The sequence below is a fragment of the Salvelinus namaycush genome, chromosome 23, assembly GCF_016432855.1.
Source record: "Salvelinus namaycush isolate Seneca chromosome 23, SaNama_1.0, whole genome shotgun sequence".
Taxonomy (NCBI): Eukaryota; Metazoa; Chordata; class Actinopteri; order Salmoniformes; family Salmonidae; genus Salvelinus; species Salvelinus namaycush.
Window position 1 is genome coordinate 1,131,331 of NC_052329.1, and position 26,929 is coordinate 1,158,259.

Genomic DNA, 26,929 nt, shown 5'->3' on the forward strand with positions numbered 1-26,929 from the left:
TACTACTACTGTTACTACTACTACTACTACTAATGCTGCTACTACTACTACTGTGCTACTACTACTGCTACTACTACTACTGCTACTACTGCTGCTACTACTACTGCTACTACTGCTACTACTACTACTGTTACTACTACTGCTGCTACTACTTCTGGGCAACAGTCACTAAAAGCTACCATCCCACTAATATTTTAATACAATCATGACTATAATATGTTCACTTTTTCAACACTAACCTTCCACTAACATAAAAATACTTTTGGACAGCTGAAGCAAGACACAACATTTTTTTTCTGAAAAATGCCCCTTTCGAGTTGGTCAGTAAAGATGTTAATTGGGAGCCTGTTCAGTGTGCAGGCCTTTCTGTTCTTTATACTTTGTTTGTCCAGCGTGATTTGACAATGAGTGTAAGACCACAGAGCAGGACACTTTTCTAAACTCCCCAGAGCTGGGTTTGTTTCGTTGTGTTTATCAGGCCACAGCAGGCTGCCCACACCCTCACAGCTATGGGAATCTGTACAGCAGCCAAACGCCAGAATATACACTAACACCAAGGCCATGTTCAGGAGGGTACACATGCGTAGTAAAATGTTATGGAATGGGGAAAACAAAAAAACTGTCACGGATCCCTCCGAAACTTTCATTACGCACACCTGTCCCCTGTTCCCACGGATTAGTACTTGTGTAAGTGTGCCCTTTGGTTTCCATTGGGCTGTTCCATTATTGTTACAATGTCCGTTGGTGCGTGTGAGTACCTGTGCTATGTGTTTTGGGCTTTCGTGCCATTGTGGATTGCGCATATGATTACGGGTCTCGTCCCGTGTGTTGATCATCGGGCGGCAGGTAGCCTAGTGGTTAGAGCGTTGGACTTGTAACCGAAAGGTTGCAAGATTGAATCCCCGAGCTGACAAGGGAAAATAATGTCATTCTGCCCCTGAACAAGGCAGTTAACCTGTTATGGCTGCAAGGGGCAGTATTGAGTAGCCAGTTAAATCGTGCCCATTTCAAACGGCCTCGTACTCAATTCTTGCTCGTACAATATGCATATTATTATTACTATTGGATAGAAAACACTCTAGTTTCTAAAACCGTTTGAATTATTTCTCTGAGTGAAACAGAACTCATTCTGCAGCACATTTCCTGACCAGGAAGTGGAATGTCAGAAATCGATGCTCTGTTCAACTTCCTGCCTATACATGGGCATGATACGTAAGAGTCTACGTACACTTCATACACCTTCCCCTGGTTGTCAAGAGGCGGTGAGAGAAGAAATTTCATGTTTATCTTGGTCTGAGGTGGAATTAAAGGTCTTTGTATGACGTGACCGTCCATTTCCTGTTTCTGGAGCGTGCGAAAGGGGACATGGATTTGCCTTCTGTTTAGCTGTCGTTATGGACGACTAACATCTCCGGTTTAGATTTTATTTGATACATGTGACCATATCATCGTAAAGTATGTTTTTTCAATATAGTTTAATCTGATTATTGAAATTTTTCGGGAGTTTTGCCGTGTTCCGTTCTCTGACTTTGTTGACGTTGGAGAGATCCGTGCCACTTGGCAAGTGCCCATGCTAAATCAAGAGGGAAATTTGCCGTTCCAGATCCAAACAACGACTGTTCTGGACAAAGGACACCTTGTCCAACATTCTGACGGAAGATCACCAAAAGTAAGAAACAATTTATGATGCTATTTCTAATATCTGTCGTGCATGTGAACTGGTCGTGGGCGCCCAAGTGTTTCTGGCTATTGTGGCTACGCTAATATAACGCTATATTGTGTTTTCGCTGTAAAACACTTGATAAATCGGAAATATTGTCTGGAATCACAAGATGCCTGTCTTTCAATTGCTGTACACTATGTATTTTTCAGAAATGTTTTATGATGAGTAATTAGGTATTTGACGTTGGTGTCTGTAAATATTATGGCTGCTTTCGGTGCAATTTCTGATTGTAGCTGAAATGTAAACTATGATTTATACCTGAAATATGCACATTTTTCGAACAAAACATATGCTATACAATAAATATGTTATCAGACTGTCATCTGATGAAGTTGTTTCTTGGTTAGTGGCTATTTATATCTTTATTTGGTCGAATTTGTGATAGCTACTGTTGGAGTAAAAAACTGATGGAGTAAGAAAAGTGGTGTCTTTTGCTAACGTGGTTAGCTAATAGATTTACATATTGTGTCTTCCCTGTAAAACATTTTAAAAATCGGACATGTTGGCTTGATTCACAAGATGTGTACCTTTCATATGCTGTATTGGACTTGTTAATGTGTGAAAGTTAAATATTTAAAAAATATATATTTTGAATTTCGCGCCCTGCACTTGAGCTGGATGTTGTCATAAGTGTACCGGTGTCGGGCTGCACCCCAAACAGGTTAACCCACTGTTCCTAGGCCGTCATTGAAAATAAGAATTTGTTCTTAACTGACTTGCCTAGTTAAATCGGCCAAATCGGTGTCCAAAATTACCGATTTCCTATTGTTGTGAAAACTTGAAAATCGGCCCTAATTAATCGGCCATTCGATTAATCGGTCGACCTCTAGTTTAATCCCTGTGTTTTTGTTACGTGTTTGTGTGGTCTTCGTCCCCGTGCCTTTACACGTCACACCGTAATTTGGGCTTAATAAAAAAATATGTTTACGCATTCCTGCGTCTGTCCCGAATCTCTTCATACCAACGTGACAAAAACATTATTTCTGGTTCAGCTAGGTAGTACCTTCCTATTTCAAAAACGCTAGACCTACAGAGCAGCACATTTCAATTCAATCTGTGTGTCTAGAGGAATGTTCTCTCTGCATTGTTACAGGTAAAGCAGGTAACTTTACGCTTGTGTGTTTCTCATGTGTCCTAACAAACTGCTTGCTGACGATTGCACCAAGATATGCAGCACCCACTATGGAACATAACACTGTTATTGAGGACCCAATAGCACAGCACCCACTATGGAACATAACACTGTTATTGAGGATCCAATAGCACAGCACCCACTATGGAACATAACACTGTTATTGAGGACCCAATAGCACAGCACCCACTATGGAACATAACACTGTTATTGAGGATCCAATAGCACAGCACCCACTATGGAACATAACACTGTTATTGAGGACCCAATAGCACAGCACCCACTATGGAACATAACACTGTTATTGAGGATCCAATAGCACAGCACCCACTATGGAACATAACACTGTTATTGAGGACCCACTAGCACAGCACCCACTATGGAACATAACACTGTTATTGAGGACCCAATAGCACAGCACCCACTATGGAACATAACACTGTTATTGAGGACCCAATAGCACAGCACCCACTATGGAACATAACACTGTTATTGAGGACCCAATAGCACAGCACCCACTATGGAACATAACACTGTTATTGAGGACCCAATAGCACAGCACCCACTATGGAACATAACACTGTTATTGAGGTTCCAATAGCACAGCACCCACTATGGAACATAACACTGTTATTGAGGACCCACTAGCACAGCACCCACTATGGAACATAACACTGTTATTGAGGATCCAATAGCACAGCACCCACTATGGAACATAACACTGTTATTGAGGACCCAATAGCACAGCACCCACTATGGAACATAACACTGTTATTGAGGACCCACTAGCACAGCACCCACTATGGAACATAACACTGTTATTGAGGACCCAATAGCACAGCACCCACTATGGAACATAACACTGTTATTGAGGACCCAATAGCACAGCACCCACTATGGAACATAACACTGTTATTGAGGACCCAATAGCACAGCACCCACTATGGAACATAACACTGTTATTGAGGACCCAATAGCACAGCACCCACTATGGAACATAACACTGTTATTGAGGACCCAATAGCACAGCACCCACTATGGAACATAACACTGTTATTGAGGACCCAATAGCACAGCACCCACTATGGAACATAACACTGTTATTGAGGATCCAATAGCACAGCACCCACTATGGAACATAACACTGTTATTGAGGACCCAATAGCACAGCACCCACTATGGAACATAACACTGTTATTGAGGACCCAATAGCACAGCACCCACTATGGAACATAACACTGTTATTGAGGACCCAATAGCACAGCACCCACTATGGAACATAACACTGTTATTGAGGATCCAATAGCACAGCACCCACTATGGAACATAACACTGTTATTGAGGACCCAATAGCACAGCACCCACTATGGAACATAACACTGTTATTGAGGATCCAATAGCACAGCACCCACTATGGAACATAACACTGTTATTGAGGACCCAATAGCACAGCACCCACTATGGAACATAACACTGTTATTGAGGACCCAATAGCACAGCACCCACTATGGAACATAACACTGTTATTGAGGACCCAATAGCACAGCACCCACTATGGAACATAACACTGTTATTGAGGACCCAATAGCACAGCACCCACTATGGAACATAACACTGTTATTGAGGACCCAATAGCACAGCACCCACTATGGAACATAACACTGTTATTGAGGACCCAATAGCACAGCACCCACTATGGAACATAACACTGTTATTGAGGATCCAATAGCACAGCACCCACTATGGAACATAACACTGTTATTGAGGACCCAATAGCACAGCACCCACTATGGAACATAACACTGTTATTGAGGACCCAATAGCACAGCACCCACTATGGAACATAACACTGTTATTGAGGATCCAATAGCACAGCACCCACTATGGAACATAACACTGTTATTGAGGACCCAATAGCACAGCACCCACTATGGAACATAACACTGTTATTGAGGATCCAATAGCACAGCACCCACTATGGAACATACCATTGTTATTGAGGACCCAATAGCACAGCACCCACTATGGAACATAACACTGTTATTGAGGATCCAATAGCACAGCACCCACTATGGAACATAACACTGTTATTGAGGACCCAATAGCACAGCACCCACTATGGAACATAACACTGTTATTGAGGACCCAATAGCACAGCACCCACTATGGAACATAACACTGTTATTGAGGACCCAATAGCACAGCACCCACTATGGAACATAACACTGTTATTGAGGACCCAATAGCACAGCACCCACTATGGAACATAACATTGTTATTGAGGATCCAATAGCACAGCACCCACTATGGAACATAACACTGTTATTGAGGTTCCAATAGCACAGCACCCACTATGGAACATAACACTGTTATTGAGGATCCAATAGCACAGCACCCACTATGGAACATAACACTGTTATTGAGGATCCAATAGCACAGCACCCACTATGGAACATAACACTGTTATTGAGGATCCAATAGCACAGCACCCACTATGGAACATAACACTGTTATTGAGGACCCAATAGCACAGCACCCACTATGGAACATAACACTGTTATTGAGGACCCAATAGCACAGCACCCACTATGGAACATAACACTGTTATTGAGGACCCAATAGCACAGCACCCACTATGGAACATAACACTGTTATTGAGGACCCAATAGCACAGCACCCACTATGGAACATAACACTGTTATTGAGGATCCAATAGCACAGCACCCACTATGGAACATAACACTGTTATTGAGGATCCAATAGCACAGCACCCACTATGGAACATAACACTGTTATTGAGGACCCACTAGCAACACTTATATATGAAGGATCATCCTGGGAAGTCGGTGTTGTGACAGGATGATGCCCCATTTACCACCTGGGCTGGGCAAGGAGTTCTTCCATGAGAGCTGAGCTGACCAAAAATAACTTGGCCCTAGTTTGTTACTCAACTAACTTAGCAATCAACTAACTTTGCAGTCAACTAACTTAGCAATCAACTAACTAGCAATCAACTAACTAGCAATCAACCAACTTTTTTGTTGTTGTATTTTTTATTTATAATTATTTATTACAAAAAACACAAGGAAGGGGTAACATTAAAGTATTAGAACATGAAGGACAAACAATACAGCATCAAGACACTATCAAACATGTACAGTGGGGAGAACAAGTATTTGATACACTGCCGATTTTGCAGGTTTTCCTACTTACAAAGCACGTAGAGGTCTGTCATTTTTATCATAGGTACACTTCAACTGTGAGAGACGGAATCTAAAACAAAAATTCAGAAAATCACATTGTATGATTTTTAAGTAATTAATTAGCATTTTATTGCATGACATAAGTATTTGAATACCTACCAACCAGTAAGAATTCCGGCTCTCACAGACCTGTTAGTTTTTCTTTAAGAAGCCCTCCTGTTCTCCACTCATTACCTGTATTAACTGCACCTGTTTGAAATCGTTACCTGTATAAAAGACACCTGTCCACACACTCAATCAAACAGACTCCAACCTCTCCACAATGGCCAAGACCAGGGAGCTGTGTAAGGACATCAGGGATACAATTGTAGACCTGCACAAGGCTGGGATGGGCTACAGGACAATAGCAGCTTGGTGAGAAGGCAACAACCGTTGGCGCAATTATTAGAAAATGGAAGAAGTTCAAGATGACGGTCAATCACCCTCAGTCTGGGGCTCCATGCAAGATCTCACCTCGTGGGGCATCAATAATCATGAGGTTCTGAGGGATCAGCCCAGAACTACACGGCAGGACCTGGTCAATGACCTGAAGAGAGCTGGGACCACAGTCTCAAAGAAAACCATTAGTAACACACTACGCCGTCATGGATTAAAATCCTGCAGCGCACACAAGGTCCCCCTGCTCAAGCCAGCGCATGTCCAGGCCCGTCTGAAGTTTGCCAATGACCATCTGGATGATCCAGAGGAGGAATGGGAGAAGGTCATGTGGTCTGATGAGACAAAAATAGAGCTTTTTGGTCTAAACTCCACTTGCCGTGTTTGGAGGAAGAAGAAGGATGAGCACAACCCCAAGAACACCATCCCAACCGTGAAGCATGGAGGTGGAAACATCATTCTTTGGGGATGCTTTTCTGCAAAGGGGACAGGACGACTGCACCGTATTGAGGGGAGGAAGGATGGGGCCATGTATCGCGAGATCCTGGCCAACAACCTCCTTCCCTCAGTAAGAGCATTGAAGATGGGTCGTGGCTGGGTCTTCCAGCATGACAACGACCCGAAACACACAGCCAGGGCAACTAAGGAGTGGCTCCGTAAGAAGCATCTCAAGGTCCTGGAGTGGCCTAGCCAGTCTCCAGACCTGAACCCAATAGAAAATCTTTGGAGGGAGCTGAAAGTCCGTATTGCCCAGAGACAGCCCCGAAACCTGAAGGATCTGGAGAAGGTCTGTATGGAGGAGTGGGCCAAAATCCCTGCTGCAGTGTGTGCAAATCTGGTCAAGAACTACAGGAAACGTATGATCTCTGTAATTGCAAACAAAGGTTTCTGTACCAAATATTAAGTTCTGCTTTTCTGATGTATCAAATACTTATGTCATGCAATAAAATGCTAATTAATTACTTAAAAATCATACAACGTGATTTTCTGGATTTTTGTTTTAGATTCCGTCTCTCACAGTTGAAGTGTACCTATGATAAAAATGACAGACCTCTACATGCTTTGTAAGTAGGAAAACCTGCAAAATCGGCAGTTTATCAAATACTTGTTCTCCCCACTGTATCAGTCTTTCCGCAACAGAGCCATCCTAATGTGTGAGGGTAGTGATAGTGATATAAAATATATGTCATAGTTTCCTTTTTCATGATCACAATCTTGTGAAACCCGAACCCTCCAAGATCCCCCCACAGTTCCCCAATAGCTGTTCCTCAACCATTCGAGACCCCTCCCACAGTCCCCCCCCCCCCGTAATAATAAAAATAAAAATTAATTCCTATCCCCACCCCCAAGAACCCCCCAATGCACCAACAACCAAGAGAATGAACTAAAGAGAAAAAAGGAAAATACATGTCACGATGGTTAGAATAACTGGACCAAAGCGCAGCCGTCATACCTGTCACGATGGTTAGAATAACTGGACCAAAGCGCAGCGTCATCTGGGTTCCACATCTTTTTATATCTAGGTGAAACTCACAGCAAAACGAAACGTGAAGCTAACAATAGTGCTAACATGCAACTCTACGTAGTCAAGATCCCACAAAGCACAAAGGGGAAAATGGCTGCCTAAATATGATCCCCAATCAGAGACAAGGACAAACAGGTGCCTCTGATTGGGAACCATACCTGGCCAACATAGAAACATAATCACCTAGATGACCCACCCTAGTCACACCCCGACCTAACCAACATAGAGAATAAAAAGCTCCCTATGGTCAGGGCGTGACAATACAGAAGAAAACAGCAAACAACAATGCAAAAAAAATATATAATAATAATAAATTCAAAACAAAAGACATCACGGACATCTGCATTGCTTGCTGTTTGGGGTTTTAGGCTGGGTTTCTGTACAGCACTTTGAGATATCAGCTGATGTAAGAAGGGCTTTATAAATACATTTGATTTGATTTCTATTTGAAATCATAACAGCAATACCTACTTTATATGTTAGTGTGCATGTCTGGCACTATTACATGTATGTGTAACGGTTGTCGTCTGGAGGAGAAGAAGAGGACCAAGGTGCAGCGTGGTAAGTGTTCATGTCAATCCAAAACTGAACACAGGAACTAAAACAATAAACGATGATCAAACGAAACAGTACCGTGTGGCGACAAACACTGACACGGAAACAAACACCCACAAACCAAAAGTGAAACCCAGGCTACCTAAGTATGATTCTCAATCAGGGACAACGATTGACAGCTGCCTCTGATTGAGAATCATACCAGGCCAAACACAAAACCCCAACATAGAAAAACACACATAGACTGCCCACCCCAACTCACGCCCTGACCATACTAAATAAAGACAAAACAAAGGAAATAAAGGTCAGAACGTGACAGGATGTGTGTGTTCTTGTATGTGTTTATTTGAATGAGAGTGTGTGTATATGCATGTGTACAAACACCTGCACGGCATCAGCCTCAGGCAAACCGGCATTAGTTGTAAAAACACTGCCCCCTAGTGTCATTCAAATGTACTTTTATTATGTTTTATTTGGACTTTTTTCCCCCTTTATCTTTTGACCATCATTCTCTCTCTCACACAGCAACTCCACTCCCACTTGTCTCCATTTCCACATACCAACCCTCAGCTTCTCTCAGCACATCCCATCTATCTCTGCTGGCCACCCACTTCGTGTTTCTACGCAAGACATATCTTTCAACTATGCTGTGATGTTTAACGTACAATTTCAATCTATCTAATTGAATAGAATCAACAGATTGCGTGTTGAAGATAAATACTTTTACTAAGAGTATTAGTATATTAGTAATTGACTGACCCAGTCTCTCCAGATCTCCTAACAGTACTATTTATAGGGTCAATTTTAGATCAATGCTATGCATTTTCAGCCATTCCTGAACCTGAGACCAGAAACAGGCTACCTGAGGGCAATACCAAAATAAATGGTCTATTGATTCTGTATCCTCACAACAGAATCTGCAGAGCTTCGATGATTTTATGCCCCAAATATTCCACATTTTGTTGGTGGCAAGAATTCTATATAATAATTTTAGCTGAAAAGCACGAAGTCTTGAATCTTGCATTGTTTTATATATCAACTAATTTTTGATGTACCATGGAATCGGTACATCAAAAATCTCTTCCCAACTATTTTGCAATCTGTATGGCACAGTGTCAACATCCTGGTCCTCAAATGAAACTGGTATACTTTCGTATTTATGCTATTTCTATTCCTCCACCAGTTTTGATCCTTTATATTGGGCAGACAGACCAGTTCCCTACCTCCTCCCGCTGCCACCCGCCTCCTCCATTTTTGGGGTAATGCTGTAATCAATTGGTTGTACTCTTGGATTGAGCAGACCTTCCCGTACAATTCTGATAACTCCATGAAGGACATAACGCTACCATTACAATTTACAATATCATTTAAGAACAAAATAACCTTTTCAAACATCTTTCCCATAAATACAGGTATTTTATCAACCAGCACATTTGAGTTCAGCCATAATATTTTTCGTAATATTTGTTCTATCTTTTCAGGGGGATGACATTGAAATTGTATTCAGCTCTGCAATGCTTGTTTGAAAAAGACAGATACTTTGAAAAAAGTATAATTTTCAATTAGTCGAAAATGAGACATGGCAATCTGCACAAAGGCAAAGGCCATTTTTAAACAATGGATGAGCTTTTCTTAGTAATATACTTGAGAACCATTTAGGGTTCAAATAAAACTTTTGAATGAGTGAAGCTTTTAGAGAGATGTTTAGTGCTTTTATATTTAATAATCTCAACCCACCCAATTCATATTCATTATATAGATAGGCACGTTTTATTTTGTCTGGTTTAGCGTCCCAGATAAAGCGAAATATTTTTTGCTCATATGATTTGAACAACGAATCATCAGGAATAGGCAGCGCCATAACTAAGTGAGTAAACTGAGATATGACTAAGGAGTTAATCAGGGCAATTTTTCCATAAATAGACAGGTATTTACCTCTCCATGGTTGCAGGATCTTGTCTATTTTTACAAGTTTTCTATTGAAATTCATTGTGGAGAGCTTATTTATATATTTTGTGATATAAATACCGAGTATGTCTGCTTCACCATCAGCCCATTTTATAGGTAAGCTGCAAGGTAATATAAAAGTTGTATTTTTTAAGGTTCCAATACGTAATATTGTACACTTAGTCCAGAGAGTACAGAAAAGTTATCTAGATCTTTAATGAGACATTGCAGGGGTCTAGCTTGCGGACTGAACACAAAACTTGAGTCATCAGCATACATGGACACCTTTGTTTTTAAGCCTTGGATTTCTAATCCTCTAATGTTGTTATTGGATCTGATTTTAATAGCTAGCATTTCGATGGCCATAACGAATAGATATGGTGACAGTGGACACCCTTGTTTAACTCCTCTTGACAATTCAAAACTCTCTGAGAAGTAGCCGTTATTTACTATTTTACACCTGGGGTTGCTATACAGAATTTTTTACCCATTTTATAAGAGAATTACAGAAATTGAAAAAATCCAGGCATTTATAAATAAAATCCAGTCTTACTCTAACAAATGCCTTTTCAAAATCCGCTATAAATACCATTCCTGGCTTCTTATATGTTTCATGATGTTCTATTATTTCTAGTGGTTGTCGTATATTATCTCCAATGTATCGTCCATGTAAAAAACCTGTCTGATCAGGATGAACAATACCTGGTAAAGCAATCAACTAACTTAGCAATCGACTAACTTAGCAATCGACTAACTTAGCAATCGACTAACTAGCAATCAACTAACTAGCAATCAAGTAGCCCAGTAATATATCAAAACTGATACATTGCCTGTTCTCTAGGACAACTTGATACCCCAAGGAGCAGTTAAGTCACCACCTTCATTAACCCCGTCTGTCTTAGTGTCTTTAGCTATAGCACCCTAGAGATAAAAGTATAACCATGTTTTACTCTGTGTTCTTTAGTCCAGGACTGTTCTGATCTATACCATGTTACTCTGTGTTCTTTAGTCCAGGACTGTTCTGATCTATACCATGTTACTCTGTGTTCTTTAGTCCAGGACTGTTCTGATCTATACCATGTTACTCTGTGTTCTTTAGTCCAGGACTGTTCTGATCTATACCATGTTACTCTGTGTTCTTTATTCCAGGACTGTTCTGATCTATACCATGTTACTCTGTGTTCTTTAGTCCAGGACTGTTCTGATCTATACCATGTTACTCTGTGTTCTTTATTCCAGGACTGTTCTGATCTATACCATGTTACTCTGTGTTCTTTATTCCAGGACTGTTCTGATCTATACCATGTTACTCTGTGTTCTTTAGTCCAGGACTGTTCTGATCTATACCATGTTACTCTGTGTTCTTTATTCCAGGACTGTTCTGATCTATACCATGTTACTCTGTGTTCTTTATTCCAGGACTGTTCTGATCTATACCATGTTACTCTGTGTTCATACTAATGTACAGACTACGGTGTTATATAGTGTTGTTTCTGTCTGTTGTGTCAGTGTACTCATTAGTCCTGTGTTAGGCCTCTTTGTCTTTAGCAATAAAGTGTGAAGGACACAGCCGTCCGGCCCTCAGGCAGGCTGAGTGTTAATATGGACACAATTCCAGGAAAATGAAAGGCCTCATAGCTCATGGAGCTGTCGCTTTTATAACCCCCCCCTCACATGGCACTTTGTTTTGAGCGTGCCCAGTAGCGTCATGAGGCGAAGAAGGGCACATGGGGGAGAGGAGTCGGAGGGGTGGAAGGGGGAGAGGGGTCGGATGGGGGAGAGGAGTCGGAGGGGTGGAAGGGGGAGAGGAGTCGGATGGGGGAGAGGGGGATGGACAGGGTTCTGTTGTACTGTTGTCCTTCAGAAGTTCAGATTCCAGCTAACAGCAGTTGTTTCAGTATTATTTATTTGGGTTGTGGAGCGGATCACACACCAGGCTTAACTCAATGCGTTACACCATTTGTTTTGTGTCACATGTCTAAGAGCTGGAGGATCTACAGTCTGTTTGTAACCTTCCGTGTTTCTGGCTGCCAACCTAGTGTCAATGGCTGTGTCCCAACAAGTACCCTATGTACCTAGTGCAGTGGTCACCAACCGGTTGATCGCCAAGGCATCTCTAGTCTATCGCCAAACATTTCTGTAGTAAACCCAATGATGTGTTAATTTTCCCCCCGCTGTTTGCAGTAGATGCAGACAATTCAGCTGCCCTGGGCACCGGGTAGGCAACGTTTTCAGATTTGGAACCATTTAATTTGACTGAAGGTACAAACAACAGTAAGGAGAGTGATGGAGTGCTGCATCAGATGACTTAGCCTCCACAATCACCCGACCTCAACCCAATTGAGATGGTTTGGGATGAGTTGGACCGCAGAGTGAAGGAAAAGCAGCCAACAAGTGCTCAGCATATGTGGGAACTCTTTCAAGACTGTTGGAAATGCATGCCAGGTGAAGCTGGTTGAGAGAATGCCAAGAGTGTGCCAAGCTGTCAAGGCAAAGGGTGGCTACTTTGAATAATCTCAAATATAAAATATATTTTGATTTGTTAAACACTTTTTTGGTTACAAGATAATTCCATATGTGTTATTTCATAGGTTTGATGTCTTCACTATTATTCTACAATGTAAAACCCTGGAATGGGTAGGTGTGTCCAAACTTTTGACTGGTACTGTACATAAATGCTGGAAACAGATGCATGTGACCAAAGTCACCCCCACCGCCGATCCCAATTTACCCAAGTTCCCCATATGCCAGCCAGCGGCAGGTGCCCTGCTATGTGATTGGTGGAGAAGGGGGCCGGACCCTTCCCGGGCCAACCTCTTTATTTAGCCTTACCACAGCATGTGAGGCACGAGGGCATGTGGTGCAGCCGTCTCTCTCTGTCTCTCTGTCTCTCTCTCTCTCTCTCTCTCCCTGTCTCTCTGTCTCTCTCTCTCTGTCTCTCTCTCTGTCTCTCTCTCTCTCTGTCTCTCTGTCTCTCTGTCTCTCTCTCTCTCTCTCTCTCTCTCTCTCTGTCTCTCTCTCAATTCAATTCAATTCAAGGGGCTTTATTGGCATGGGAAACGTGTTAACATTGCCAAAGCAAGTGAGGTAGATAATATACAAAAGTGAAATAAACAATAAAAATTAACAGTAAACATTACACATACAGAAGTTTCAAAACAATAAAGACATTACAAATGTCATATTATATATATATATACAGTGTTGTAACAATGTACAAATGGTTAAAGTACACAAGGAAAAATAAATAAGCATAAATATAGGTTGTATTTACAATGGTGTTTGTTCTTCACTGGTTGCCCTTTTCTTGTGGCAACAGGTCACAAATCTTGCTGCTTTGATGGCACACTGTGGAATTTCACCCAGTAGATATGGGAGTTTATCAAAATTGGGTTTGTTTTCGAATTCTTTGTGGATCTGTGTAATCTGAGGGAAATATGTGTCTCTAATATGGTCATACATTGGGCAGGAGGTTAGGAAGTGCAGCTCAGTTTCCACCTCATTTTGTGGGCAGTGTGCACATAGCCTGTCTTCTCTTGAGAGCCATGTCTGCCTACGGCGGCCTTTCTCAATAGCAAGGCTATGCTCACTGAGTCTGTACATAGTCAAAGCTTTCCTTAAGTTTGCGTCAGTCACAGTGGTCAGGTATTCTGCCACTGTGTACTCTCTGTTTAGGGCCAAATAGCATTCTAGTTTGCTCTGTTTTTTTCTCTCTCTCTCTCTCTCTCTCTCTCTCTCTCTCTCTCTCTCTCTCTCTCTCTCTCTCTCTCTCTCTCTCTCTCTCTCTCTCTCTCTCTCTGTCTCCCTGTCTCTCGCTCTGTCTCTCTCTCTCTCTCTCTCTCTCTCTCTCTCTCTCTCTCTCTCACTCTCGAGACACCCTGTTCCATATGTAGAGCAGTACTTTTGACAAGGGCCCATAGGAAATAGTGTGCCCATTTGGGACACCGTCCTGTTCCACTGTTCATGTCCCTTCTGCCCTTGTGAAAGAATGTCAAACGTTCGGCCCTGAGGACTTTGTCTCTCTAGGAGCTGGAATACTGGCCATTGATGTGGATAACTAGTTTATATGTTCCATACTGGACATTAATGTGGATAACTAGTTTATATGTCCCATAATGGACATAGATGTGGATAACTAGTTAATATGTCCCATACTGGACATTGATGTGGATAACTAGTTTATATGGCCCATACTGGACATTAATGTGGATAACTAGTTTATATGTTCCATACTGGTCATTGATGTTTATAACTAGTTTATATGTTCCATACTGGACATTGATGTGGATAACTAGTTTATATGTCCCATAATGGACATTGATGTGGATAACTAGTTTATATGTCCCATAATGGACATTGATGTGGATAACTAGTTTATATGTCCCATAATGGACATTGATGTGGATAACTAGTTTATATGGCCCATACTGGACATTGATGTGGATAACTAGTTTATATGGCCCATACTGGACATTAATGTGGATAACTAGTTTATATGTTCCATACTGGTCATTGATGTTTATAACTAGTTTATATGTTCCATACTGGACATTGATGTGGATAACTAGTTTATATGGCCCATACTGGTCATTAATGTTTATAACTAGTTTATATGTCCCATAATGGACATTAATGTTTATAACTAGTTTATATGTTCCATACTGGACATTGATGTTTATAACTAGTTTATATGTTCCATACTGGACATTAATGTTTATAACTAGTTTATATGTTCCATAATGGACATTGATGTTTATAACTAGTTTATATGTCCCATACTGGACATTAATGTGGATAACTAGTTTATATGGCCCATACTGGACATTAATGTGGATAACTAGTTTATATGGCCCATACTGGACATTAATGTGGATAACTAGTTTATATGGCCCATACTGGACATTAATGTGGATAACTAGTTTATATGTCCCATACTGGTCATTAATGTGGATAACTAGTTTATATGTTCCATACTGGTCATTAATGTGGATAACTAGTTTATATGTCCCATACTGGACATTAATGTGGATAACTAGTTTATATGTTCCATACTGGTCATTAATGTTTATAACTAGTTTATATGTCCCATACTGGACATTAATGTGGATAACTAGTTTATATGTTCCATACTGGTCATTAATGTTTATAACTAGTTTATATGTCCCATACTGGTCATTAATGTGGATAACTAGTTTATATGTTCCATACTGGTCATTAATGTGGATAACTAGTTTATATGTTCCATACTGGACATTAATGTGGATAACTAGTTTATATGTCCCATACTGGTCATTAATGTGGATAACTAGTTTATATGTTCCATACTGGTCATTAATGTGGATAACTAGTTTATATGTCACATACTGGACATTAATGTGGATAACTAGTTTATATGTTCCATACTGGACATTGATGTTTATAACTAGTTTATATGTTCCATACTGGTCATTAATGTTTATAACTAGTTTATATGTTCCATACTGGTCATTAATGTGGATAACTAGTTTATATGTTCCATACTGGACATTAATGTGGATAACTAGTTTATATGTTCCATACTGGTCATTAATGTGGATAACTAGTTTATATGTCCCATACTGGACATTAATGTGGATAACTAGTTTATATGTTCCATACTGGACATTGATGTTTATAACTAGTTTATATGTTCCATACTGGTCATTAATGTGGATAACTAGTTTATATGTTCCATACTGGACATTAATGTGGATAACTAGTTTATATGTTCCATACTGGTCATTAATGTGGATAACTAGTTTATATGTCCCATACTGGACATTAATGTGGATAACTAGTTTATATGTTCCATACTGGACATTGATGTTTATAACTAGTTTATATGTTCCATACTGGACATTAATGTGGATAACTAGTTTATATGTTCCATACTGGTCATTAATGTGGATAACTAGTTTATATGTCCCATACTGGACATTAATGTGGATAACTAGTTTATATGTTCCATACTGGACATTGATGTTTATAACTAGTTTATATGTTCCATACTGGTCATTAATGTGGATAACTAGTTTATATGTTCCATACTGGACATTGATGTTTATAACTAGTTTATATGTTCCATACTGGACATTAATGTGGATAACTAGTTTATATGTTCCATACTGGTCATTAATAACTAGTTTATATGTCCCATACTGGACATTAATGTGGATAACTAGTTTATATGTCCCATACTGAACATTAATGTGGATAACTAGTTTAGATTAGCTTGACTTTGTTGGCCATCGAAGTCAGGTGGATTTCAGATTGACCCATTACAAGGGTTTCATCCATTTGCTTTAAGTGACACATTGTATGTTTTCCACTGCCAGACCAATATTGCAGGTATATAATGTGTGAAAAGTCTATGTATTTGCTGATAGGAATGGGGAGAATAAGATGGGACTATTTCACCACCCCAAATAGTACGCGTTTTTGGTTTAGCCTATGTGCTAATGAGATATCAGTTGATTGGATCGATCCTACTTTTCTGTTGAGGTGAGGTTAGATGTCATTATTTGAAAGCTTAGAGGAATAGGATACAGTGTACTGATCTAGCACAAGCCCCGTTTATACTTGGTTCTAACATGTGTCCTTTGAAACCCTGTTTATACTTGGTTCTAACATGCATCCTTTGAAACCCTGTTTATACCTGGTTCTAACATGCGTCCTTTGAAACCCTGTTTATACTTGGTTCTAACATGTGTCCTTTGAAACCCCGTTTATACTTGGTTCTAACATGCGTCCTTTGAAACCCTGTTTATACTTGGTTCTAACATGTGTCCTTTGAAACCCTGTTTATACTTGGTTCTAACATGCATCCTTTGAAACCCTGCTTATACTTGGTTCTAACATGCGTCCTTTGAAACCCTGTTTATACCTGGTTCTAACATGCATCCTTTGAAACCCTGCTTATACTTGGTTCTAACATGCGTCCTTTGTCCTAATCTTGTCCACATTTTATAGACAGGTGAAGACGATTAAAATATGCATTGTGATCTTCATGCCCACTTCCAGAGGGAGTCAGAGACCCATTGTGTCTGGATATTTCACAAGTGTAGATGGATCTAGACAGTGAAACAATTTACATCATCATTATATCGCCTTCTAAAAACATTGACAAGGAGGCACCATTGACTTAAGGCATCAATACGTTTCTTAAAATTAACCAATATTATTTTGAAAGGATATCTCAAATCATTTGCATTACATGGAGGGACCAGGAAATGTGGTCACACTGCGAACACAGTGGACGGATAAGGAAATGTGGTCACACTGCGAACACAGTGGACGGATAAGGAAATGTGGTCACACTGCGAACACAGTGGACGGATAAGGAAATGTGGTCACACTGCGAACACAGTGGACGGATAAGGAAATGTGGTCACACTGCGAACACAGTGGACGGATAAGGAAATGTGGTCACACTGCGAACACAGTGGACGGATAAGGAAATGTGGTCACACTGCGAACACAGTGGACGGATAAGGAAATGTGGTCACACTGCGAACACAGTGGACGGATAAGGAAATGGGGTCACACTGCGAACACAGTGGACGGATAAGGAAATGTGGTCACACTGCGAACACAGTGGACGGACCAGGAAATGTGGTCACACTGCGAACACAGTGGACGGACCAGGAAATGTGGTCACACTGCGAACACAGTGGACGGATAAGGAAATGTGGTCACACTGCGAACACAGTGGACGGACCAGGAAATGTGGTCACACTGCGAACACAGTGGACGGATAAGGAAATGTGGTCACACTGCGAACACAGTGGACGGATAAGGAAATGTGGTCACACTGCGAACACAGTGGACGGATAAGGAAATGGGGTCACACTGCGAACACAGTGGACGGACCAGGAAATGTGGTCACACTGCGAACACAGTGGACGGATAAGGAAATGTGGTCACACTGCGAACACAGGGGACGGATAAGGAAATGTGGTCACACTGCGAACACAGTGGACGGACCAGGAAATGTGGTCACACTGCGAACACAGGGGACGGATAAGGAAATGGGGTCACACTGCGAACACAGTGGACGGATAAGGAAATGGGGTCACACTGCGAACACTGGACGGACCAGGAAATGTGGTCACACTGCGAACACAGTGGACGGATAAGAGACATTTTAACACCATGTGGAGATCCAACGGCTCCTTAGTAAGTCCCTATGTCCTAATTATCTCTCCTTTCTCCCAGTGTGTGCCCTTGTCCACTTCCCTTCACTGAGTTGAAATAAAATGACTGGTATAAGAAATATGGTGGAAAAACCCTTCACGGTTACAATGCTTTCAGATTCGTGGGAAGTAGTGAATGAGTGTACACTTCAGGAGAAAGGAATGATTTTTTGGACTCACCCAGTGTATCAGTCAGTCCCTCTCTCGTGCACGTTTTAATGGTTAGCTTGTCTCAGTGACACGTGGGAATGATGTCTGTGTGTGTGTTGTAATGTGTGTTGTAATGTGTGTTGTACTGTGTTTGTGTGTGTGTGTGTGTCTATGTTGTAGTGTGTGTGTTGTAGTGTGTGTGTGTGTGTTGTAGTGTGTGTGTGCTGTATTGTGTTTGTGTGTGTGTGTGTGTGTGTGTGTGTGTGTGTGTCTATGTTGTAGTGTGTGTGTTGTAGTGTGTGTGTCTATGTTGTAGTGTGTGTGTGTGTGTGTGTGTTGTGTGTGTGTGCTGTATTGCGTGTGTGTGTGTGTGTGTGTGTGTGTGTGTGTGTGTGTGTGTGTGTGTGTGTGTGTGTGTGTGTGTGTGTGTGTGTGTGTGTGTTTGTGAAGTCAGGTATCTCGACAGGAATGGGCTGCTGACAGGAATGGGCTACTGTCGGTCAAGGAGAGAGGGAGGGAGGGAGACAGAGAGGGGGAGAGCGAAAGAGTGAGAGCGGGGGAGAGAGAGAGAGAGAGGTGTGTTCTGTCGTCACAGCTGGTCGGTCATGTGATGTGTCACCGTTCTATTTGTGTTCCAGCCATCTGAATGGGTTGTTACTCGCCCTCTGAATGGTGGTTTAACCCTATCAGACTCGTCAACAGTGACACCTCTTACTCCTTCTAAATATCTGTGTCAGACAGGCAGACAAAGAGAGGTGGCACACATAGAAGATGCATGAAGAAAGTCGTGTTACTTTAAAATAGGACAATTGTTCAGAAATAAAATAATTTGCCAGTATACGGAAAAACGTTTGTTCTGGAATTGAACGTTTCCGGGAATTTATAAACGGAGCAAGCCAGAAGGCTTTTCTAACATCTTGTGAGTACTTACTTGGACATTTGTGTTCACGTTGTATAATCTAAATGACTGACTGCTGGGCCTAACCGATCTGGGACCTGTCAAGAATGTTACAGAGCTTGTTAAAGGTTTACACTGAGTATTGAGATTGTATACTGTATGTATATTCTCTTTGGTAGTCACTTGATATTAGACACAGCAGTTCTTAGATTACCCTCATGCTTTAATCGTTCCTGTATATGACATTATGACATGATCTGTTCCCAGTGTGTCCAGCCAGAGATCTCCACTGCAGAGAGAAGAGTCAGCAGGCATGTCAGGTCCTCTCCATATGAGGGGTTATCTGGGAGCAGCAGGCAGGAGGGAGAGCAGACCTGGCTTCAAATACTATTTGAAGTCTTTACAAATACTTTTAGCATTTGTCTTAGCCTGCCTAGAGAGCCGAATACAACAGGTCTAGTAGACCTTACAGTGAAATGTTTACTGGCAAGACCTTAACCATCGATGCAGTTTCAAAAATAACGGATAAGAATAAGAGATGAAAGTAACAAGTAATTAAAGAGCAGCAGTAAAATAGCAATAGCGAGACTATATACAGGGGGGTACCGATACAGAGTCAATGTAGAGACTATATACAGGGGGGTACCGATACAGAGTCAATGTAGAGACTATATACAGGGGGTACCGATACAGAGTCAATGTAGAGACTATATACAGGGGGTACCGGTACAGAGTCAATGTGGAGGCTATATACAGGGGGTACCGGTACAGAGTCAATGTGGAGGCTATATACAGGGGGTACCGGTATAGAGTCAATGTGGAGGCTATATACAGGGGGTACCGGTACAGAGTCAATGTGGAGACTATATACAGGGGGTACCGGTACAGAGCCAATGTGGGGACTATATACAGGGAGGTACCGGTATAGAGTCAATGTGGAGGCTATATACAGGGAGGTACCGGTACAGAGTCAATGTGGAGGCTATATACAGGGGGGTACCGGTACAGAGTCAATGTGGAGGCTATATACAGGGGGTACCGGTACAGAGTCAATGTGGAGGCTATATACAGGGAGGTACCGGTATAGAGTCAATGTGGAGACTGTATACAGGGGATACCGGTACAGAGTCAATGTGGAGGCTATATACAGGGGGTACCGGTACAGAGTCAATGTGGAGGCTATATACAGGGAGGTACCGGTATAGAGTCAATGTGGAGGCTATATACAGGGGGTACCGGTATAGAGTCAATGTGGAGGCTATATACAGGGAGGTACCGGTACAGAGTCAATGTGGAGGCTATATACAGGGGGTACCGGTACAGAGTCAATGTGGAGGCTATATACAGGGGGTACCGGTATAGAGTCAATGTGGAGGCTATATACAGGGGGTGCCGGTACAGAGTCAATGTGGAGGCTATATACAGGGAGGTACCGGTACAGAGTCAATGTGGAGGCTATATACAGGGGGTACCGGTAAAGAGTCAATGTGCGGGGACACCGGTTAGTTGAGGTAATATGTACATGTAGGTAGAGTTATTAAAGTGACTTTGCATAGATGACAACAACAGAGAGTAGCAGCGGTGTAAAAGAGGAGGGGGGGGGGGGGGGGGGTCAATGCAAATAGTCTGGGTAGCCATTTGATTAGATGTTTTTAAGGAGTCTTGTGGCTTGGGGGTGGAAGTTGTTTAGAAGCCTCTTGGACCTAGACTTGGCGCTCCGGCACCGCTTGCCGTGAGGTAGCAGAGAGAACAGTCTATGACTAGGGTCCTTAGCTTAGTGATGAGCTTTGAGGGCGCTATGGTGTTGAACGCTGAGCTGTAGTCAATGAACAGCATTCTTACATAGGTGTTCCTTCTGTCCAGGTGGGAAAGGGCAGTGTGGAGTGCGATTGAGATTGCATCATCTGTGGATCTGTTGGGGCGGTATGCAAATTGGAGTGGGTCTAGGGTTTCTGGGATGATGGTGTTGATGTGAGCCGTGACCAGCCTTTCAAAGCGCTTCATGGCTACAGACTTGAGAGCCACAGGTCGGTAGTAATTTAGGAACGTTTCCTTAGTGTTCTTGTGCACAGGCACTATGGTGGTCTGCTTAAAACATGTTGGTATTACAGACTCGGACAGGGAAAGGTTGAAAATGTCAGTGAAGACACTTGCCAGTTTGTCAGCGCATGCTCGGAGTACATGTCCTGGTAATCTGTCTGCCTTGTGAATGTTGACCTTTTTAAAGGTATTACTCACATCGGCTATGGAGAGCGTGATCACTCAGTCTTCTGGAACAGCTGGTGCTCTCATGCAATGTTTCAGTGTTATTTGCCTGGAAGCGAGCAGATGAGTTTAGCTCGTCTGGTAGGCTTGTGTCACTGGGCAGCTCTCGGCTGTGCTTCCCTTTGTAGTCTGTAGTGGTTTGCAAGCCCAGCGGCGTCTGGTATCTGACGAGCGTCAGGGCCGGTATAGTACGATTCGATCTTAGTCCTGTATTGAAGCTTTTGCCTGTTTGTTGGTTCGCCGGTAGGCATAGCGGGATTTCTTATAAGCTTCCAGGTTAGAGTCCCCCTCCTTGAAAGCGGCAGCTCTAGCCTTTAGCTCAGTGCACCAGATATCGTGCACCAGCTGTTATTTACAAAAATACATTGTCCGCCTCCCCTTGTCTTACCAGACGGTGCTGTTCTATCCTGCTGGTACAGCGTATAACCAGCCAGCTGTATGTGTTTTGTCGTCGTTCAGCCACGACTCCGTGAAGCATAAGATGTTACAGTTTTTATGTCCCATTGGTAGTTTCATCTTCTGCGTAGCTCGTCGATTTTATTCTCAAGAGATTGCACGTTTGCTAGCAGAATGGAGGAAAGTGGGGTTTATTCGATCGCCTATAAATTCTCAGAAGGCGGCCCGCTCTTCGGCCCCTCTTTCTCCCCCTCCTCTTCACGCAGATCACGGGGATCGCGGCCTGTTCCCGAGGAAGCCGTATATCCTTCGCATCGGGCTCGTCAGAGTCGTGAAAGGAAAATAAGGATTCTGCTAGTCCGTGGTGACTAATCGAAGTCCTGATGTCTAGAAGTTATTTTCGGTCATAAGAGACGGTAGCGGCAACATTTTGTACAAAATTAGTAAAAAAATTAGTTGCAAATAAACAAAAACAAAAAACACAACCGGTTAGGGGAACGTAAAACGTACGCCTTCTTCTCCGGCACCATCTTACTAATTAGTGGGATTTGTGGGGGTTTCACTTTTGTGAGTAGTCTATTGTTTACATCACACCAGACAAGCTTAATTAAGCAGAGATAAAGTACAGTAAATGATTTTGAAAAGTATTTGAACCCAGGTCTGCTGGGGGGAGAGGAGCTGCTTGCCCTGGGGTCGTCTCACTTTAATGGTGATCTGGAAGACCTGGGGTCGTCTCACTTTAATGGTGATCTGGAAGACCTGGGGTCGTCTCACTTTAATGGTGATCTGGAAGACCTGGGGTCGTCTCACTTTAATGGTGATCTGGAAGACCTGGGGTCGTCTCACTTTAATGGTGATCTGGAAGACCTGGGGTCGTCTCACTTTAATGGGGATCTGGAAGACCTGGGGACGTCTCAATTTAATGGTGATCTGGAAGACCTGGGGTCGTCTCACTTTAATGGTGATCTGGAAGACCTGGGGTCGTCTCACTTTAATGGTGATCTGGAAGACCTGGGGTCGTCTCACTTTAATGGTGATCTGGAAGACCTGGGGTCGTCTCACTTTAATGGTGATCTGGAAGACCTGGGGTCGTCTCACTTTAATGGTGATCTGGAAGACCTGGGGTCGTCTCACTTTAATGGTGCTCTGAAAGACCTGGGGTCGTCTCACTTTAATGGTGATCTGGAAGACCTGGGGTCGTCTCACTTTAATGGTGATCTGGAAGACCTGGGGTCGTCTCACTTTAATGGTGATCTGGAAGACCTGGGGTCGTCTCACTTTAATGGTGATCTGGAAGACCTGGGGTCGTCTCACTTTAATGGTGATCTGGAAGACATTGGAGTAGGGCATAATCACGTTTGTCTGGGAACCAAAATGAACGCGGTCGTAGCGAGCCAGGGGTAACTGATCCTGTAACACCCCACCCTCTATCAGTGTTCCCCAGGAGAAGGGGGTAGCTGCATCCCAATTTGGCGACCGGAGTATGGGGGAGTGGGTGTGTCGAATGCAAAGGAGTGGGTGTGTGGAAAGGAAAGGAGTGGGTGTGTGGAAAGGAAAGGAGTTGGTGTGTGGAAAGGAAAGGAGTTGGTGTGTGGAAAGGAAAGAAGTTGGTGTGTGGAAAGGAAAGGAGTTGGTGTGTGGAAAGGAAAGGAGTTGGTGTGTGGAAAGGAAAGGAGTTGGTGTGTGGAAAGGAAAGGAGTGGGTGAGTGGAAAGGAAAGGAGTTGGTGTGTGGAAAGGAAAGGAGTTGGTGTGGAAAGGAAAGGAGTTGGTGTGTTGAAAGGAAAGGAGTTGGTGTGTGGAAAGGAAAGGAGTTGGTGTGTGGAAAGGAAAGGAGTGGGTGTGTGGAAAGGAAAGGAGTTGGTGTGTGGAAAGGAAAGGAGTTGGTGTGTGGAAAGGAAAGGAGTGGGTGTGTGGAAAGGAAAGGAGTGGGTGTGTGGAAAGGAAAGGAGTTGGTGTGTGGAAAGGAAAGGAGTTGGTGTGTGGAAAGGAAAGGAGTTGGTGTGTGGAAAGGAGTTGGTGTGTGGAAAGGAAAGGAGTTGGTGTGTGGAAAGGAGTTGGTGTGTGGAAAGGAAAGGAGTTGGTGTGTGGAAAGGAAAGGAGTTGGTGTGTGGAAAGGAAAGGAGTTGGTGTGTGGAAAGGAGTTGGTGTGTGGAAAGGAAAGGAGTTGGTGTGTGGAAAGGAGTTGGTGTGTGGAAAGGAAAGGAGTTGGTGTGTGGAAAGGAAAGGAGTGGGTGTGTGGAAAGGAAAGGAGTTGGTGTGTGGAAAGGAAAGGAGTTGGTGTGTGGAAAGGAAAGGAGTTGGTGTGTGGAAAGGAAAGGAGTTGGTGTGTGGAAAGGAGTGGGTGTGTGGAAAGGAAAGGAGTGGGTGTGTGGAAAGGAAAGGAGTTGGTGTGTGGAAAGGAAAGGAGTTGGTGTGTGGAAAGGAGTTGGTGTGTGGAAAGGAAAGGAGTTGGTGTGTGGAAAGGAAAGGAGTTGGTGTGTGGAAAGGAAAGGAGTTGGTGTGTGGAAAGGAAAGGAGTTGGTGTGTGGAAAGGAGTTGGTGTGTGGAAAGGAAAGGAGTTGGTGTGTGGAAAGGAGTTGGTGTGTGGAAAGGAAAGGAGTTGGTGTGTGGAAAGGAAAGGAGTTGGTGTGTGGAAAGGAAAGGAGTTGGTGTGTGGAAAGGAAAGGAGTTGGTGTGTGGAAAGGTTTAAAGGTTTAAAGAAAAGCGAACCATGGATTCTATTCCACTTCCTCCTGGCCCCAGAGACTACTTTCAGCGTCAAATCAAAATCAAATCACATTTTATTGGTCACGTACACGTGGTTAGCAGATGTTAATGCGAGTGAAGCGAAATGCTTGTGTGACCTGAAGCGAGGCGACCATCTCTGTCGGCGCCATTATGATGTGAGGAAACATCTAACAGGAAGTTTTAAAATCCCGAACTTCCTTCAGTGGTGCAGGATAACTTTGCTTTGTTTGTTCTGCAGCTTCTGATTCATTTCGTTTTTGGTTTTTACACAATTATAAAACTGGTTTTGTAGATTAATCCTGACCTGCTGTAAATAGTAAAAAAAAAAAAACGTAAACCTTTCAGTGCTGTTTAGCGAACAAAACCAAAACAGTAAACATCATATGTTTTGTACAATTTTACTCAACCCCGTCTAAGCCTTGTTTGGCCCCACGGTGTGTGTATGGTAAACACACAGTCGTAGAAAACCTCTGACGTTCTCTCTGTTTTGGCTCCAGGTGCTTAAACCCCATACAGAGAGGCTAAGAAGAGTGATCTGAGAGACTGTCACACACACACACACACACACACACACACACACACACACACACACACACACACACACACACACACACACACACACACCACACACCACACACCACACACACCACACACACACACAGTTGTTGGAAAGGTCCTGATGCTCTCTCTGTTCTCTCCAGGTGATTTCCCCCATCGTGCTACAGAGAGGTGAAGTGTTATCTGACAGGCAGAGAGCGATCCAGAGGGACTGACAAAGAGCCAGGATGATTCTGGCCATGCTGAAGGGCTTTGGGAAGCAGCTGCTGCGTGTCAAGGTGGTGGACTACAACACTGAGGACTCACGTCTCTCCCGATGTCTCAACACTTTTGACCTGGTGGCTCTCGGGGTAGGCAGTACTCTGGGAGCTGGGGTCTACGTCCTGGCTGGGGCCGTGGCTAGAGAGAACTCTGGTCCAGCCATTGTCCTGTCCTTCCTCATCGCAGCGATGGCCTCGGTGCTGGCTGGTCTGTGTTACGCTGAGTTTGGGGCCCGCGTCCCCAAGACGGGCTCGGCCTACCTGTATAGTTATGTTACTGTTGGGGAGCTCTGGGCCTTCATCACCGGATGGAACCTCATCCTCTCTTACATTATAGGTGAGAGGGCCACAAACAAACACACACACACACACACACACACACACACACACACACACACACACACACACACACACACACACACACAATCACCCACACACACCCCCACATACCTTCCTCCTCACACATGTATGTTCAGAGAGGAACATTAGAAAGAGACTGTCATAATGCAGACAATAGATATATATGGGATGCATTGCATTTTCATGCCTTTTGTATAAACATATAATGATTGTTGATCCTGGATCATTTAGCTGTGTTGATCCTAGATCATAATTTAACTGTGTTGATCCTGGATCATTTAACTGTGTTGATCCTGGATCATCATTTAACTGTGTTGATCCTGGATCATCATTTAACTGTGTTGATCCTGGATCATCATTTATCTGTGTTGATCCTGGATCATCATTTAGCTGTGTTGATCCTGGATCATTTAACTGTGTTGATCCTGGATCATTTAGCTGTGTTGATCCTGGATCATCATTTAGCTGTGTTGATCCTGGATCATAATTTAGCTGTGTTGATCCTAGACCATCATTTAGCTGTGTTGATCTTGGATCATCATTTAGCTGTGTTGATCCTAGACCATCATTTAGCTGTGTTGATC

General features: G+C 42.8%; 1 protein-coding gene across 1 annotated transcript in view; it reads left to right on the forward strand.

Moving 5' to 3' along the window:
* The window catches only part of LOC120018016 (high affinity cationic amino acid transporter 1-like), a 58,373-nt gene that overhangs the window by 7,253 nt on the left and 24,191 nt on the right, over positions 1–26,929 (forward strand). The window contains exon 2 of the mRNA XM_038960968.1: positions 25,869–26,322. Coding sequence (XP_038816896.1) covers positions 25,953–26,322 — 370 coding nt within the window. The 5' untranslated portion in view covers positions 25,869–25,952. The remainder of the gene's footprint in view (positions 1–25,868; positions 26,323–26,929) is intronic.